This window comes from Equus przewalskii, chromosome 18, assembly GCF_037783145.1.
Source record: "Equus przewalskii isolate Varuska chromosome 18, EquPr2, whole genome shotgun sequence".
Classification (NCBI taxonomy): Eukaryota; Metazoa; Chordata; class Mammalia; order Perissodactyla; family Equidae; genus Equus; species Equus przewalskii.
Genome location: NC_091848.1, coordinates 58918283 through 58938063, shown reverse-complemented (window position 1 = coordinate 58938063; position 19781 = coordinate 58918283). Strand labels below are relative to the sequence as shown.

The 19781-nt window shown below is 38.8% G+C and overlaps 1 protein-coding gene across 11 annotated transcripts in view; it reads left to right on the top strand.

Annotated features, from left to right (window-relative positions):
- The window catches only part of EPHA6 (EPH receptor A6), a 779380-nt gene that overhangs the window by 670007 nt on the left and 89592 nt on the right, over positions 1–19781 (top strand). For all 11 annotated transcript variants that reach the window (XM_070582909.1, XM_070582911.1, XM_070582908.1 and 8 more), the window contains one exon: positions 10844–11053. In XM_070582909.1, the coding sequence (XP_070439010.1) occupies positions 10844–11053 (210 nt within the window). The remainder of the gene's footprint in view (positions 1–10843; positions 11054–19781) is intronic.

Sequence of the window (19781 nt, the reverse complement as noted above, 5' to 3'; positions counted from 1 at the left end):
TTTCAAACTCTTCCCCATGGTGTACAAGGCCCTACCTGATTTTGCCTCTGCCTGCCTCTCCGGTCTCCCTCTCACTCAGCAAGCTACAGCCTCTCTGGCTTTCATTCCTCAGGCGTGCCAAACTCATTCCTGACTCAAGCCATTTGCACATGCTGGAAACTGTTCACAGGCTCTGTCACGTCACTCTCTTTCACATCACTCCATTTTATTTATGTTATGCTTCCTTGTTATTTAAAAGTATCTCATTTATTTTTTACCTGTTTATTTTCTGTCTCTCTGTCTCTAATTAAATGTAGGTACAACTGGAGCAGGCACCTTTCTCTTGTGCTTCCCACTTTGACTCCAGCAATTAGAGCAATGACTGGCCTATAGTAGATGCTCAATGAGTATTGTTTGGAAGAATGAACTTGGGGATTCAGTGAGGACCTCCTAGAAGAGATGATCCTTTTCATGAAAAACTCAGGTGACAAAAAGCTAGAAGGGCATTCCTAGAAGAGGAAACTGCATAAGCAAAGCACATTAGATGTAAAATAACATGTTGTAGTGATAAATTAAACGTCAAAAAATTGAAACAGAATAAGGATGTGAGACAGAGGTAGAAGCAAGGGTCACGGCTTTGTGTTGAACACTGCAGTGTATTCTGTCATTGAAGGGCTTTAAGCAAATAAGTAACAGGGTGATGTTTGTGTTTTAATAGAATTTGAATGTATTTACTTAAAAAAAATGTTAGACAATAATGTGCTGAGTTCAGGACAGCCTAGCACTCAAATCCTACATTTGTCCTAAGCACAGGCTCAGTACTTGAGCTCAACCTCAGACGAACAGACAGCTTAAAGTAAGAGGCATAAAGCATCCGTGGGGTACAACCCAGAAGGCAGGGCCTTGAGAACCATCGTCAAGAGAGTGTGTTAGCATGGAGACAGCGTGCCGGGCCAGTGACTGCCCATCCAGTGGATGTACTCTGGGGTCTGAGAGAGGGGCTGTTGGCGCTCAGAGCAGACAGCATTGTGTGTAGCTTTCGGAAGCCTCCTTCCAGTCACCTCACCCTCCCTGTCATTGAGAGGCTAAGCTGCATGCTTCTCAGCAGTCAGGTTGAGACAGAAAAGAAGAATGAAGACAAACTGAATTCTAGCTACTAAGCTCTAAGATGCAGTGTGTAAATATGCCACACTCGCTCTCTTTTATTTGAATCTGCCTTCCTGAGAAAAAACCATATGTCATAAAAAAAATTCGTAGTTTCTGTTTGATTAATCTCTAGTAGGAAGCCCAAAGATATTAAATCTCAGTGCTCTCACATTTTTCTCCTCCCCTCATAAACAATTCAATTTGAGTTAATATTTATCGAGTGCTGACACAAGCATGGCAGGATCGCGGATGCCGCGATAGAGGTGCTACATGAAAAGGAGAAAACCCGTGTGCTACTAAGAAAAGAAAACAGTGTTTATTATACAAGAAACAGGAGTAACAGAGCAATAGGAACCAGTGCACTACAAGATACTGTCAAAGGTGATTTAATCGTCACTGTTTATTAGCCGGCCACCATTTTAAGAAAACCAGTATATCCTCAACCACATTGAGGAGGCTATGTTGACTAGGACTAGTAAAAGAGATGTAGGTTTTATTTGAAGGAGAGAGTTGCATCATTTATAGAGAAATATATTTGTGCCATACCTCATGTGTGAATAAATAGGGCAGTTCCTCTCAACCAGACATAGATAAATAGATCCTCATTTGTTGGTTTGTCTGGAGGGTTCTTGTTTGTTTGGTTTTGGTTTTACGGTCTCAGAGCTCTTCTGTACCTGGCTGTATTAAGCCAAATTACGCTGCCCGAACTAGCCCAGACTGGATCATTATGGCAAAATTTGAACCAACTCTTTTTCAGACAGCTCCACTTAGTAAGAGTACAGCCTCTGGAGTTAAAGAGCCTGGATCCCAACCCTGCCTCCACCATTTGCTGGGTTGTTAAATCTGTGCCCTTCAGTTTGACCATCTATAAGATGGAGATAATACCACACTTGTGTCACAGAGTAGTTGCAAGGATTAAATGAGATGATACCTGTAAAGAGCTTCCACTTGTGACTGGTTTGTAATGGTTAAGGAATGTTAGTTATCTTTTCCCCTAGAATAATGTGGCAACAATTGAGGTATGAGTTCCCAAAAGAATACAGAACTATTTCTGGAACTTCTTTTTCATCAAGCCCACATTTTATACACAGCAGATAGGTAGCTGATGGATAGATAGTTATAGAGATTATCACAGATTAGGCTCCCTGGGAAACAGATTCTTGAAAAGAGATGTGCGTGAAGGGACTTAACTGGGGAGAATTCTCAGGATCAACTCCCTTACTCCTGTGGCTTCTGGAGTTTTGGAAGCTGGTATTTCTTAGCTGAGTCCCTCTCTGGGAAATGTCCTTGGCTGGAGTAAGCCATCTCACGCAAGACCATGACACCTTTAGAGGGGCAGCATGCATCCAATGATTGACTGATGTGGGAGTTCAAGGACCCGGCCCCTTCTCACTTTGGACCAACTCTGAAGAGTTATCTCAGATCCAGAACATTCCGTGGGATATGCGAAGGCCTTTGTTGTGAATCTACACTTTAATTTTTCCTGCTGGCCAATCCTTTTTTCTATCCCCCACAGATGTTGATCCTGAGAGTGTTTCGTCAATGATTAACATCTAACGAAATTAACATTTTACTGCTTCACCACGTACATTCTTACATGAAACTATCCTTTTTTCTTTTTGAGTTCATGTCACAGAGAAGAATGTGAAAATACTAGTACAGTTTGTTTTGATGCTATTACCTTGATTTGTACTAAGGCTTCTGCAGTTTCACCCTGCGGAATTTTGAACCATTAGTCCACATGTCAACATAATGGAAAAAGGCAAGTGCATGTCTTATTGCTATTTTTTTCTGCCTAAAGCCCCAGCATATAATTGTACATCCTAGTTGTAAGTCATTCTGACTCTTCTATATGGGATGCCACCACAGCATGGCTTAATGAGGGGTGCGTAGGTCCATGCTCAGGATCCAAACCAGCAAATGCTGGGCTGCCAAAGTGGAGTGAGTGAACTTAATCACTTGGCCATAGGGCTGGCTCCTATAAAAAAAGCTTTGATCTCAAGGACTCCTGAAAAGGCCTTCGCCATGTGAATAAGAATAAGTGTACTACATTGTGTAGTGCCATGAAGAACATGGAGAAAGTGGTTTATATTCTTTTCAAAGAACAAAATCTCATTTTTAAATGATGCCACTTATCATTATTAGAACCTGGATTGCTATGTTGCTGATATGAAGGAATTAATTCAAATCTCTTCAAATGTTGGTAACAAGAAAAGTTAAAATCATTTAAAAATAACTTGTATGAAATAGAGGAGGAGGGAACACTCCCAAACTCATTTTACAAGGCCAGCATTACCCTGATAACAAAGCCAGAAAAGGACACTATAAGAAAAGAAAACTACAGACCAATATCCCTGATAAGCATAGATGCAAAAGTCCCTCCAAGAATATTAACAAACCAAATTCCACAGTACAATAAAAGGATCATGCAAGATGATCAAGTGGAAGTTATTCCAGGAATGCGAGGTCGGTTCTACATCCACAAATCAATCAATGTGATACATCACATTAATAAAATGCAGAGTAAGAATCATATGATCATCTCAATAGATGCAGAAAAAGGATTTGACAAAATTCAATATGCATTTATGATAAAAACTCTCTACAAAATGGGTATAGAATAAATGTACCTCAACATGATAAAGGCCATATATGACAAGCCCACAGCTAACATCATACTAAACAGTGAAAATCTGAAAATTTTTTCTCTAAGATTAAGAATAAGAAAAGAATTCCCACTCTTGTCACTTTTATTCAGCATAGTATTGGAAGTTCTAGCCATGGGAATTAGGCAAGAAAAATAAATAAAAGGCATCCAAAGCAGAAAGGAACAAGTAAAACTATCTCTATTTCTGGATAACATGATATTATATGTAGAAAACCCTAAAGACACCACCAAAAAACTATTAGAACTAATACATGAATTCAGCAAAGTTGCAGCATACAAAATCAATATACAAAAACAGTTGCATTTCTATACCCTAACAATGAACTGTCAGAAAAAGAAACGAAGACAGCAATACCATTTGTAATTTTATCAAAAAATAAAATAAAATACTTAGTAACAAATTTACCCAGGATAGTGAAAGATCTGTACACTGAAAACTAGAAGACATTGATGAAAAAAATTGAAGAGGATACAAATAATGAAAAGATCTTCTGTGCTCATGGATTGGAAGAAATAATGCCATTAAAATGTCCACACTGCCCAAAGCAATCTACAGATTCAATGCAATCCCTATCAAAATTCCAAAGGCATTTTTCACAGGAATAGAAAAAGCAATCCTAAAATTTGTATGGAACCACAAGAGGCCCCAAATAGCCAAAGCAATCTTGAGAGAAAAGAACAAAGCTGCAGGCATCACACTTCCTGATTTCACAGTATATTGCAAAGCTATAGTGATCAAAACAGTACGGTATTGGCATAAAAATAAACACATAGATGAACGGAACAGAATAAAGAACACAGAAATAAACCCACACGTATATAGTCAATTTATAAAAAGGCCAAGAATATACAAAGGGAAAAGGATAGTCTCTTCAATAAATTATGCTAGGAAAACTGGACAGTAACATGCAAAAGAATGATCCTGGACACCTATCTTACACCATACACAAAAATTAACCCAAAATGTATTAAAAACTTGACCATAAGACCTGACTCTAAAATTCCTGTGAGAAAACATAGGGGATAAGCCCCTTGACATTGGTCCTGGCAGTGATTTTTTGGGTCTGACACTAAAAGCAAAGGCAACAAAAGCAAAAATAAACAAGTGGGACTACGTCAAACTGAAAAGCTTCTGCACAGCAAAGTAAACCATCAACAAAATGAAGAGGCAACCTATGGATTGGGAGAAAACACTTGCAAACCACATATTTGATAAAGGGTTAATATCCAAAATATACAAAGAACTCATATAACTCAATACCAAAAAAACAAATAACCCAATTAAAAAATGGGCAAAGGGGCCTGTCCCAGTGGGGTAGTGGTTAAGTTCAGCGCACTAGGCTTCAGTGGCCCGGCTTTGGTTCCCGGGCCTGTCCCAGTGGGGTAGTGGTTAAGTTCAGCGCACTAGGCGTCAGTGGCCCGGCTTTGGTTCCCGGGCCTGTCCCAGTTGGGTAGTGGTTAAGTTCAGCGCACTAGGCTTCAGTGGCCCGGCTTTGGTTCCCCGGCCTGTCCCAGTGGGGTGGTGGTTAAGTTCAGCGCACTAGGCTTCAGTGGCCCAGCTTTGGTTCCCGGGCATGGACCTACACCCTCATCTGTCAGCAGCCGTGCTGTGGCAGAAGCTCACATAGAAAAAGAGGAAGATTGGCAACTGACGTTAGCTCACAGCTAATCTTCCTAAGCAAAAATGAGGAACATTGGCAACTAATGTTAGTTCATGGTGAATCTTCCTCAGCCAACAACAAAAAGGGGAGAACACCTGAAGACACAACAGATGTCCAACAGATAGATGAAAAGATACTAGACACCACTAGTTGTCAGAGAAATGAAAATCAAAACCACAGTGAGATATCACCTGACATGAATAAGGATGGCTATTCTCAAACAGGTGAGTAAAATGCTGGCAAGGATGTGGAGAATAGGAAACTCTTACGCACTGTTGGTGGGAGGGTGTACTGATACAGCCACTATGGAAAACACTATGTAGGTTCCTCAGGAAATTAAAAATAGAACTACCATATGATCCAACAGTCCCACTTCTGGGTATATAGCCAGAGGAAACTAAATCATTATCTAGAAGAGATATCTTTACTCCCATGTTTACAACAGTGGACAACCTAAGTGTCTGTCAGTGCATGAATGGATTAAGAAAATGCAGCATATATATAATGGAATATTATTCATCCTTAAAAAAGAAGGAAACCCTGCCATTTGCCACAACATGGATAAACCTGGAGGGCATTATGCTAAGTGAAATAAATCAGAGGACAGACACTGCACGGTATCAGTTACATGTGGAGTCTAAAAGAAAAGTCAAAGTCATAGAAACAGAGTAGAAAAGTAGTTGCAAGGGAGGGGAGAGATAGGGAGAGGCTGGTAAAAAGGTACAAACTTTCAGTTATAAGATGAATAAGTTCTGTGTATCTAATGTATAACATGGTGACTATGGTTGATAACACTGTATTGTATAGTTGAAATTTGTTAAGAGAGTAGAACTTAAATGTTCTCTCCAAATAAAAGGTAAATATATAACCAAAAAAAAATATCACGCATGATAGCCAAAAAGTGGAAGTAACTGTAATGTCTGTCAACTGAAGGATGGATAAACAAAATGAGTAGAATATTAGTCATCAGTAAAAATAATAAAATACTGACACGTGCTACAACGCAAATGAACCTTGAAACCATTATACTAAGTGAAAGAAGACAGTCACAAAAGACCAAATACTGTACAGCAATGACTTTTTAGATACAATAACAAAGGCACAATCCATGAGAGAAATAATTGATAAGCTGGACTTATTAAAACTAAAAACTTCTGCTCTACAAAAGACAGTGTCAAGAGAATGAGAAGACAAACCACAGAGTAGGAGAAAATATTTGCAAAAGACACATCTGGTAAAACACTCTTATCCAAAATATACAAAGAACTCTTAGAATTCAACAATAAGAAAACAACCCACTTAAAAAATGGGCCATGGGGCCGGCCTGGTGGTGCAGTGGTTAAGTTTGCACGTTCTGCTTCTTGGCGGCCCAGGGTTCACAGGTTCAGATCCCGGGTGGGGACATGGCACTGCTTGGCAAAAAGCCATGCTGTGGTAGGCATCCCATGTATAAAGTAGAGGAAGATGGGCATGGATATTAGCTCAGGGCCAGTCTTCCTCAGCAAAAACAGGAGGATTGGCAGTAGTTAGCTCAGGGCTGATCTTCCTCAAAAAATAAAAAATAAAATAAAATTAATTAATTAAAAAATGGGCCAAAGAGGGGCCAGCCCTGAGGTGCAGTGGTTGAGTTCACACATTCCACTTCGGCAGCCTGGGGTTGGCCAATTCAGATCCTGGGTGCAGACCTATGCACTGCTTATCAAGCCATGCTGTGGCAGGCGTCCTACATATAAAGTAGAGGAAGATGGGCACAAATGTTAGCTCAGGACCAGTCTTCCTCAGCAAAAAAAGAGGAGGATTGGCAGTGGATGTTAGCTCAGGGATAATCTTCCTAAAGAAAAAAAGACCTTAACAGACACTTCACAAAAGAAGATGGAAAATAAGCACATGAAAAGATGCTCCACATCATATGTCATCAGGGAAATATAAATTAAGACAATGAGATACCATTGTGCACCTATTAAAATGGCTGAAAGTAGTAACATTGACAACACCAAACGCTGACGAGGATGTGGAGCAACAGGAACTCTCATTCATTGCTGGTGAGAATGCAGAATGGTACAGCAACTTTGAAAGATAGTTTGGCAGTTTCTCACAAAGCTTAAGATAATTTTACCATAAAATTCAGCTGTCACCTTCCTTGCTATTTACCCAAAGGAGGTGAAAACTTAGGTCCACATAAAAGCCGACAGCTGTAAACTCCTATAAACACGCTATAAGCACAGATGTTTATAGCAACTTTATTTATAATTGCAAGACATGGACGCAACCAAGATGTCCTTTAGGTGAATAGATAAATAAACTGTGGTACAGCCAGACAATGGAATATGATTCAGCACTAGAAAGAAATGAGCTATAAAGCCACGAAAAATCATGGAAGAAGCTTAAATGCATATTATTAAGTTAAAGAAGCCAATCTGAAGGCTACATACTGTATGATTCCAACTATACGACATTCTACAAAAGACAAAACTATGGAGACAGGAAAAAGATCAGTGGTTGGGGAGGGGGATGAATAGGTGGAACACAGAGAATTTTTCGGGCAGTGAAAATCCTCTGTATGACACTATAATGGTGGGTACGTGTCCTTATACATTTGTCTAAACCCACAGCATGTACAACACCAACAGTGAACCTACTGTAAACTGTGGACTTTGGGTGATTATGATGTGTCCATGTAGGTTCATTGATGGTAACAAATGTACTACTCTGGGGGGCTGTTGACAGTAGGGGAGAGGCCATGCATGGTAGGCGCAGAGGCTATATGGGAAATCCCTGTACCTTCCTCTTAATTTTGCTGTGAACCTAAAACTACTCTAAAGAAGAAAAAGTTCTCTTTTTAAAAAAGAAATAACTTGGTGCTTCGTGCCACCCTCAGAATAGATAGGAAATTAAATTTCAACTTGGTGTTAAGCAACTGTTTCTCTTTATGATGTAGGAGTTTATGTTACCAATTGATTTTTCAGGAAAGTGAGAGAATTTTCTGATTCATGATAAAATTATAAAAACTGTATATAATTATAATAACAAGGTTTTATTAAATAATAACTATAGTCATGTACCACATAACAACATTTCGGTCAACGATGGACCATGTGTATGACGGTGGTCTCATTAGATTTGGTACCACGTAGCCTCAGTGTACAGAAGGCTATGCCATCTAGGTTTGTGTGGGTACATTCTATGATGTTTACATGACAACAAAATCACCTAACAACCCGTTTCTCAGAACATGTCCCGTCACTAAGCGTCTCTTAACTGAATTATTATAATAAGTCAGGAACTGTGCTGTTTGTTTGGTGTGTGACTCCCACTACAACTCTGAGTCAGATTTTTCTATCCTCATTGTACAGATAAGGAAACTGAGGCACTCCTTAGTTTCCAGATGGTCCATTAACATTTCCTACTATTCAGAAATTCTGCATTGACAAGAACTGTGACGCGAGGCAACTTCATTTTCTAATGGGTAAAAGAACTACCTCTTTAAATTTAGTGTAATGTTTTCTAGGACAAAAGAGTCTGTGCTTTCCGTTCTACTCAAAGGTTTCCAGGTTCCCGATAGAGGAGAGGTTGGCAGCGTACATGATGGAAGAGCCACCTTTCACGTAATAGTGCACTGTCTAAGAAGATGGATTGGAAACATACAGAGCTAATAACACCAAAGATTTTCTTTGCTGGGTTAGCTTTTATACATTAATTATACAGAAGAACCTGCCTAAATGGACGCTCCTGCTGTGGGATGTTTCATTTTAAGAGCGCATTCTTTTCCTTACTCTGCACCTGAGTTGAGAGATATTATCAGAGAGCAATCATGGAGATAAGCTGATAGACTAAGACAAAGTTTATTCCATTTGTAGCATAAGCTTTTTCATTTAACTGACCAATGGATCATCATCAAATGGGAGACTGTGTCACCGTGATATGGGCAGGTCATCCCTGTGTTAAACTACTCTCTAGTTCTAAATCAGATATCCCTGAAAACTGCTTTAACTTGGCAAATTTTTAAGATGCTCTTATTTATGCCTCTGCCACACTGTATAAGATAATACAGCCTGTAGTCTCGTCCTAGATATTCATTTTTAATGTCAATCGTAAATAAATGTTACTTGATGTGTACAACCAACTTGAGAACCTTCCCCTTTTCTCTGTAACTCCTTTAAAGACAGCAATTTCCAAATAACTAAATACAACGATATTGTTATTTTCCAAACTGAAAATATTTTTATTTTCATTTTCTCTAATTTCTGGGGTACTATTTTTATCCAGTCTTATTGGTGCACATATCTTGCCTGGAGGACAATTGGATTTTTTTTCCTTTTTAAAAAAAAAACAGGGGCCGGCCTGGTTGTGTAGTGGTTAAGTTCACACACTCCACTTCAGTGGCCCAGGATTCGCTTGTTTGGATCCCGGGCATGGACCTACACACCACTCATCAAGCCATGCTGTGGTGGCATCCCACGTAGAAGAATAGAAGAACTTGTACTGCAGCTAGGATACACAGCTATGTACTAGGGCTTTGGGGAGTAAAAAAAAGAGGAAGATTGGCAACAGATGTTAGCTCAGGGCCAATCTTCTTCACCAAAAAAAAAGGATACCTTAAAAAAAAAAAACACTTTTCAATCCAGGTGAGAGGACTAAGTAGTCCAGGGGCTGATGACTACATACCAGTGCTCTGCCTGGCTTCTTATTCCCATAGCTTCACTTAATCTTCCCAGCCGGGAGCTAAAATAGTCCTGTTTCCAGTCATTTCCAACAACTGCCTTTCTGTTTGCTCTGTACAATGAAGGAATGGGAAAATCTAGTTACTTTCTGTTTCATGTGAGTTTTCTTTCCCCTGTAGCTTTCCTAAACTTGCTTCTCTTTTATGCAATAAGTTTTCCTTTCTCCTGAGCCATCATTTCCGCCGCATCTCCAGTGACCACACCTTTCCTCAGGTCCTGGGTTCCCTGCCCTTCTGCCCACCTGCACGGCGGGTCCAGGGCTCACAGCTTTGGAAAGGGAATTCTGTTTTCTTGGTCGTCATTGCTATTACCTTATTTGACTTAAGTTCCCCCTTTCTTAAAGTTTTGAAGTCGTTTTTTCTAGAAGTTGATTTGGTTGGTTCCCTTCTATCCTTTGTTTGTTCTCCTTCATGACTTCCAGCCATATTTCCCTTTTCTTTAAATGTCAAACAAATTCTTGCGTTCCATTATGAACATAGTCAATGGCCAGCAAACTTGACACTTACATTCATTGGACCCCACAAAATAAATTCAAGAGTTTTGTTTAATACTATACCTGTGTGCATGCGCGCGCACACATGCACACATGCACGCGCACACATGCACACACGCACACATGCACGGTGCATTAAAGAAAATCAATGTAAGCAACTGTGATTCTCTTTCAGAAACACGATGGCCACTTCACAGTCATCCAGTTGGTCGGTATGCTCCGAGGCATCGCGTCAGGAATGAAGTACCTTTCTGATATGGGTTACGTTCATCGCGACCTGGCAGCTAGGAATATATTGGTCAACAGCAACTTAGTATGCAAAGTCTCTGATTTTGGTCTCTCCCGGGTGCTGGAAGACGATCCAGAAGCCGCTTATACAACAACTGTAAGTTTGCATACTCTTTCCTATGTACTTATTGTTTTTAATGTTATTAGAGTAATTCTGTTTTTGTTTTCCTAATTTTCTGCTGTCAATTCTCATTTTCCCAATTTTACATCATTATTTAATTGAGAAGCATTCGCTTTATTTGAGCGCCTAGTGAAAAAAAAAAAAAGAGACATTCTTAAACTGGACTGCTGTCTTCCTTCCGCTGTACTGCGGCTCTGTCTTCACATCATGCTCACAGTCCACGTCATGACTACCTTCCCCAGGAATCGGCCTCTGCCTGAGGCATTTTTGATGCTTCAGGAACTATCTCCTTTGAGTGGAGTTCTGTACAGGCCAATGGTGCAGCCACTTTATGAGTCAGTGATGGTGAAGAGCCAGGGGTTATGAAATGACGTTGTTTTTCTCACAGCAAATGTTATGGAATGATCTGATCACACTTAAAAATGAACAATATAGGTTTCTCTGCAGATATATAAGTACTCTATAAACCTTTTTCTAAATGATACTTGGGAAAAATGTGAGCAGGAATAAAAGGCTAAGACTTGAGGACCAAACCATCACGTGCAAATTATATGATCTCAACTTAACTCATGAATAGTTTCAGCGTTTCTGAATGCCCCAAAACCAGTTCAGTCCACTGATCTATTTGGTTCTTGTTTCAAGGAGCTCAGCCTCAAAGTCTCTCTTCAGCTATCTTATAGTTTTGTAAAATTATACTATATTCTGTTATTTTTTTTAACAAAACCCTTACCATTGACTCATTTGACAGTCAACTTCAATGAAAAACGTCAGTAAAACTATTCAAGATGTTTTTCTTCTCTTCTCTTTTTCTAACTTTATACATTATTTTAAAAGAGGCAAATCTGCCATTTAGTTCCGTTTTATTTCATTTTCTGTGAGATTTTTTTGAAACTTCGCTGTGTTCACTTACTCCAGCATGCGTGCAGTTTAATATCATGAATGAAACGTGGTATGCTCTTACCATGTTTGCTTTGTAGAAATGCACTGTATTAATGTATCAATGATATTTTCACTAATTTCTGCAACAAAGAAGTACAGTTCTAAGGAAAATAATCCCTCAAAGCCTGATATATAAGGTAGCAGTATCTATTGATCTTTTAATTTGACCAAAAACTTCATAAAAATAAAAGTCTATCAAGTCCAAAAATAAATTGTCCATTTTAAGAAAAGCAGTATTTTCAACTCCATTTTCTAATTGGAAAATGTCATAATTATTTTCATTTTTTTCAAGGCCTTTATTTTCTTCTGTTTTTACAAATGCATAACTTTAAGCAACTTTTCAAGTTATAAAACAATGCATAAGATTCTCTTATATATATTATTCCCAACCTTGGAAAATAGTGTTTAAAATTATTATAAAAATATTATAAAATATAATAAAAATTGCAGCAAATATAATCTACTAAAATAATAAAATAAGATAGGAAATACCACTAGAGTCTGACTGTGTGCCTGTAGAGACACGCTTGAGATCCCTTAATAAATAGTGTTTGGACTGCTTTTCTACAGGGGAAGCTCACAACTAAATTTAAGATACTAGTAAAACTGTCAGGGTAACCCAAATTTTGAAGCAAATATAGGTTTGTTGGGTCAGATTTGACATCAGGATTCCAGGAGTGTTCTTCTGTCTCACATGATTATAAAGACGGAGAGGCCAACAACAGTGCTGTTTGAAACTTAAATCTGACTACAGAATTAAACATCGAATTAGGTGTTAACACTCCAAAGTGTGCCTCTTAAAAGCTATAGATTATGTCTCAATTAAGAAATTAAGAAATTAAAAATAAGTCCCTAAATTTGAGGTATCAATTAAATGGCAAATAATGTAATCAAATATTTTTTCAAAAATCTCAGAAATACCTAACTGCTCAGAGAATCCTGGATCACAAAATATCGCACGCTGAGTGCTTGACTTACAATAAGCAAGGACATTCAGTGCTTAAAATAGCAGAGCTCTTGCCTTCGAAGAGCCCACCCCCCGACAGAGCAGACTGACTCACCCTTCCTTGCTATTCAGTGTGGTCATAAAGGTCTGAAAAAGAAATATGGAAGCCCCAAAACAAGGAGGTCTAGAGAAGACTTCACAGAAAGGTAAAATTTGAACCAAATAGTAAAAGATCTCATTAGGCAAACAGTTGGGAAAAAGGTTCAGATAGAAGAACCAGAAAGAAGAAAAGTGATGGAAGTTTGAGGAAGTGAATGGGCATGTTGATGGAAATGTGGGCGTTGAGAATGGGGCCAGGGCCAGGGGATGGGGCAGGTGTCTTGGGAATCATTGTGAAGGCAGTCAGGTGGCACTTCAAGAAATTCTAAAGTTTTTCTATAGAAATTAAGAAACAGACAGTGATTGATTTAAATAACAGCTACATGCATGTAACAAAATACATGCCTGTCTTAGAAGATGTTGTTGACAACAGTCTGAAGGAAGGAGGATTGAACAATAGGAGGACTGGCCACAGGGAGACTAGGTGGGGCTTTATTGCTGTAGACCAGAAAGGCCATACTTTAATTAGGGCAGTGGTGGCTGGAATAAGAGGGGAGAGAATTGAAAATTATTATGAGGGGCCGGCCCTGTGGCTGAGCGGTTAAGTTCTTGCGCTCCGCTTCCAGGGCCCACGGTTTCGCTGGTTCGGATCCTTGGCGCGGACATGGCGCTTATCAGGCCATGCTGAGGCGGTGTCCCACACAGCACAACCAGAAGGACCTACAATTAGAATATACAACTATGTACTAGGGGGGCTTTGAGGAGAAGAAGAAGACAAAAAAAGATTGGCAACAGATGTTAGCTCAGGTGCCAATCTTTAAAAAAAAAGAAAAGAAAATTATTATGACTGTACAATTTGCAAGACTCAGTAACTAATTAGGTATGAATTATAAGGAAGAAGAAAAACTCAAAGATGACACCAATATTTCTAGATCGAACAACTAGTTGAATGGAGATGCTGTTAATCTCGACAGAGAAGCCCTGTTAGAGATGGCCTGGCTGAGGGCAGTGATTGCAAAGCAAAGTTTTAAGAAAAGGTCACAGGGACTCTGTCCCAAATCATCAAGACTATACCACATTCTTTGGCATTGTTTTTTATGCCAATTTGTTACACAAATTTTGTGTAAAATTTTTAGGACTTTACGTAAATGTACTTAGACCACAAATACTTTTTGTATTTCCTGTTAAAAGGGACGAGATGGTTAGAAAACTTCACTGCCTAATGAAGACGTACCTCAACTCGAGCAAAGCCTTAGAATAAAGTGCAGAAGACAAATTGTCATTTATGTGAAAGGATTCTCTGTTTTATGAAAATAACTTTAAAGAGCAAACTCCCTTGATATGTTTTTTAAAAGTATGATTTGATTTTTTAAAGTTTTATCTGTATATAACTTTCTTGGAACATATCTTTTACCTTAAATGATTTTGATTTTTTTCCTTTTGTGTAAGTATAATTGCTATTTCCTCATTACTTGTAAATGTTTTTATAATCTGCATCAGGAAGAGTTTGGAGGAAAGAGAAGATGGGGAAAGTTTTAAAAACAGGAAGACATCATGGATAAAGATCTTTTTTTTGTAATCTTCAAGAAAATAATCCTTAGAACAGTATGGTACATGGAAACTATCCCTTCCTAATCAAAATAGGGGCAGATTAAATAGGCATTTTCCATTAAAATGACTTTGCCACTTTAGAGAGCCACAGATCACAGCAAAGAGCAGTAAGAACTGGTAAAAAGACAGGCTGGAAAGATAGAGCAACAGTCTGACTCCAGCACTGGCTGTGGTACTGGACTGGTCAGCGTGTGGCAGACCAGCAGGACAGCCACCGGAGCCAGAGTGGCCAGACCAGAAAGAGATGTGACAAGAGAGATTATGCTGCCAACAGTTAGTGAGTCCTTTAGCACCCTATTTAGAAGACATATGTGTGTAATATATAAGAATGTATTATCTACATTATAAAATACACTAAAGCAAATAAAAGGGTGAGATTTATACCTAAACAGTGGAAATTCAGTATTTCTTCCTGCAAATTCAGAAAGCTTGCACGCCCTGTTCAGGTCCAGGCCCAGTCATTGAACATGTACTCAACACAGTTTTATTGTGGAGCTACCATGTTTAAGGCCCTATTCCCTGGAGGGCCAATAACCAAAATCAAAGGATTCTTGAGAACAGGTAAATGACTACACAGGGAGGACCAAGAGTACCCAAACACAGTAAAACATACTAAAAGCAATAGAAGTGCAGACGCCAAGAGTGGGCCGTGCAGCGCGAGAGGCAGCAACAATGGTAGCAGGTTTTCCTGGAAAGCCCTGTCCTGAAATACATCAAGCCTTTGCAAAGGAACCTAAGAACTGCTAATGGCATGAAAACCAAGAAATGTGCCTTGTAAGCTAAAGATAGAAGGAGAAAAATGCACCAAAACAGGCCCTAGACGAGGACTGAGGCCCTGCCTGTAGGTGCAGTTCGATGAAGAGCTTACCCAGCGCTTCGTGCGGGAGATGGGTGAATGCTCATGAACCACATGGAAGGACACATGTGCAATTAGTGGCATGTGGTGGACTCGATCTGCATGAAGTTTACTGAGCTTGGATTGTTCTCATTTGGTTACATGGTCCCCTCTCTGGTTATAATTTTGGCGCTAAGAAATCTCTTCCTTTTCCGACACACTTTCACATGGACGACAGTTGCAGATCCAGTTCCACAGGAGGGACTCTCTCGCATTTGAATATTGCTAAGCAACCAGGCTTAAACTGAAAATGTTAAGCCTCTTTGCTCTCAGTTATGGAAATGAGGTCCTTTTACCTAAAAAAGAGCATTAAAAGATATATTATGGCTAACACTTATCTGTTTTGAGAGATAAGTTTTATTTAAAATATAACGGCAGTTACTGTTCAGATTTTTTAAAATTATGAGTAACTCCTTTTCTTATATTTTAAGGATCAAAACAAAATGGGAGAATCATTTTATCACAGCATCTGCTAAAAATTCTAAGGTTCCTTGATTCTAACTTTCAACCATGGATAACCATGTTATCCAAGGCAAATTTTGCTTTTTTCTTTGACAGTTAGCAGCAATTGCATATAAGTGGTTTCTTTCCGTTGAATACAGAGCCTCATTATTGACAACACATACATGATCTGCATAATCACAGTTCTGTTAACATCTTAATTCTATTTACTTTGCATTCGTAAGACCTTTTCCAAGCTCCAACTCTTAACGTCCCCTATTTTACATAAGATAGGAGAGAAATCAAATCTCCTATCAGTCTAAGAAGGCATTGTCCATACCCAACAAGGAGATAATTATGGCAAATTATGGAGCAGCAGGAAGGGATATATTCACATGTGTATTCTGAAGTTGGAGGAGATCTGAGCAGCCTTCTTCCTTTACCTAATTCAAATGTTCATAAATTGGCGTGACTTTTTATGTGAATTTTTAAATCTTGACACATGCCCTACTTTGAGTAAATTTTTTTTCTTTGAGGAAGATTAGCCCTGAGCTAACATCCGTGCCCATCTTCCTCTACTTTTTATATGTGGGATGCCTACAACAGCATGGCTTGCCAAGAGGTGCCATGTCGGTACTCGGGATCTGAACTGGCAAACCCCGGGCCGCCAAAGTGGAACGTGCGCACTTAACCACTATACCACTGGGCCAGCCCAAGAGTAAATATTTTTAATAAAAGTGAGATAAAATTATTTTAGATCATTCACTATTCTCTGCCTTTAAGTACTTTCATTTAACATGCGTAATTGAGATTTGCCTGGAAACCAAGCTTAACCTGCTACTAAAACATACTCAGAATTTTCACTCATTTGTGTCTCTTTTAAATAAAAGACTTACTATAAAAAGTTATGCAGTTAGAATTTTTTTAAAAAATGCTTTTGCTTAAAATCATATAATATCCACTGCACTGAATAAAAGGGCTTGTACTGAGAAATGTCTCCAATTTCTTGGATTTTGAAAAATAAAACTGTATCCTTTGAAATCCTACCACAGGATTCTCTGTCCATTAAGTCATTGATGGTGGAGGTGACACTGTGCTAAGATACAATATTTGGTAAAATGCATCTTACACTAAGTCTACCCTGGGTGAACCAGGGCCAAACCGTAGAACGACTTTTACTTCGATTGTTCCTCAAGGTTTAGCCAAGCTATATATGGAAGGCATGCGACAGTTTGGGGCACAAAGGCAGACCCTCAGGAAGAGGACCATGAAACCTGCTAGCTCCCCAAAAGCTACATGTCGCAGCATCAATAAAGTCTAAGGACAGGCTCCTGCACAGAATTCACTGAAAAATTCCAGTAAAGGAAATGACAGTTTCTTCCAGGCAAATGTAAATTCAGCACCGGAGTCTAAAGAAAAAAGGTGAGAAAATAGCAATGTTATCAGAATGCTGTAATGTGAAGATTTAAATAACTTCTTTTTCAATAAAAAGATGGCAAAGAAATAAACCTTGGGAGAATGAAAAACAATAAAATCCTAGCTGGATGAACAATTTATCACTAAGAAAGGAGCTATACCATTTGGGGAAAACAACAAAATGATTCTTCACAAAAAAAACAGTTCTCAGTTGACAGATACGATGATAGCAGTCAGTCAAGATCAGTCCAATCTATAGACCGTTATAATTAGCTCAAGAGGAAGGAGTCAGTGTGCCAATATTACGTTTCTTAATTTCAAAGGAAAATGTGCCCTTGAACCAGCAAATGTTTAAGGGGCTAATTCATGAGAAGAAAATCTGACAGTTTTTATTTACCTTTGTCAATATAAACTTTTTGTAAAGGAAATTATAATGATCTAATGTATAAAAGCTATATTCTCAGAAGTTAGTGTCTCCACACTTTGAACCCAAATGCCAGCAAGCAAATCCACAACAATGGAGATGAAAGGGCAACACGGCTTTATACAAAGGCAGAGAGGAAGTGTGTTGAATGCAAAGCAAGAGTTTTTTCAATGACCGTTCAAGAGGTGAATGCCAGGTACACCAGCTTGGATCACAGGCTGAGAGACCCCAAATCTTGATAGTAGTTGCCTGATGGTGGTACCAGAAGGCACAAAACTTCCTTGAAATGTACTACTTGGGAGAATTACAATGGCAGATCTTGAGTGTAAGATGGAAATGGGAATCAACAATACCAAAGGAAATTAATATCTAAAGAATCATTTCCTGAAAAGATCATCTCTGAAGCTTAGGAAGCAATGTTTTGTGATCATTACAGAGCTCTTTGTAATAAAACAAATGAAAAAGATTTGAAGATTATCATACATAGAGAAGAAAAGGACTGAATATGTGGATGGCTTTATGGGAAACCTTGAAGATAGAGAGGACCAAGCAGCTCAGTCATACATTCTAGCGAGAATCTGTGCTCCGGGAACACCTCTGTTTGTCATTTGTGCAAAACATGTACAAGAACAAGCCCTTTGTGGGTGTAAGCCCTGTGTCTTTCCAGTATGCACTTTAAAGAAAGGACCCTAAGGCCTTGGACCTGGGAAGGCATTACCGAGGAGCAACCACTAAGAAGCTCTCTGTTCAGCACTCAGGGTTTAGTGTGTAACTTACAAGCCTTTTTTTTTCTCTAAAGTAATGAATCCCTTTAGTTTTGTATAAAACCCTGGAGAGCATGAGACTTATCTTTTACATTTTTGAAAGTTTTCCAGCACCTAGAATAATAAACTACTTAATGACTACTTAACTAATTGTTGATAATTAAACAATAGGAAAAAGGTAGAAAGAAAGTGATTGAGACTATAAGACATTGTTTTCAGTAGAATTACATTTATTTCTTCTCTGATATCATCATTTAATCATAACCCACCAAATGAGTAAGCCTAAAACAATTCTTAATGCATTGTAAGAGATGAAAAATTTACAATCAGAAGCAGCAAATGTAACAAACATTGAAGCACTTATAACAACGGGTCAGGATGTTCACAGAGGGGAAAATTCTGCTTTAAAGTCTCTGAAAACATTCCAGCAAGTGCTTTGAGCACAAAAGGATGCCTACAACATGGATGAGATCCAAGACAAATGGATCATAAAATTACATAATATATAATATTTGAACACCCGCAAACATCTGAAATGCATCCAGTCCTTCTAACCTAAATGCTAATCAGTGGGCAATAATCAAATGCCAGTCACAGTTGTCAAGATACTCGGCATACACCTTGACGATTACCCAGGACCTGCCGGAAATACCAAGTGCTGGGGTTTTGTGTTAGCAACAGCCAACACTGTCTAACTCAGAGTTCCTCTCCCTGCTCCCGGTGATTTTAGCACAAACCCAGGCTAAACTGATTTACTGGGAAAGATCAATCAGCAGATGTTCAGCAAGCAGAAAGTACAATGCTCATTGGCCCATCGTGCTTGTGTAGAAAAAAGACAAAGTACGACAGTGAACACCAAGCTGCTAACTTTAGACCTAGAGTTTCAAAGATACCACCTGAAGAAATAAAGTCGTTAATAATACTTAATTGTGAGTTTTATCTCTGATGTTGAAAGAATGCTTTATTCCATTGACAATAAAAATACTAGAAAGAAAAACATAAATGCAGAATAAATCACATGAAAGCTCTATGGAAAAGCTTACTTATTCCCAGTGGAAAGAGTTTTACATCAATGGCAAACAAATGGGAAAAGATTATCAGTTATTTCTGCTGTTTGTGGCAGACCCTATTAGCTGCTTACCCAACCCCTCTTATCATCTCTTCCTTAC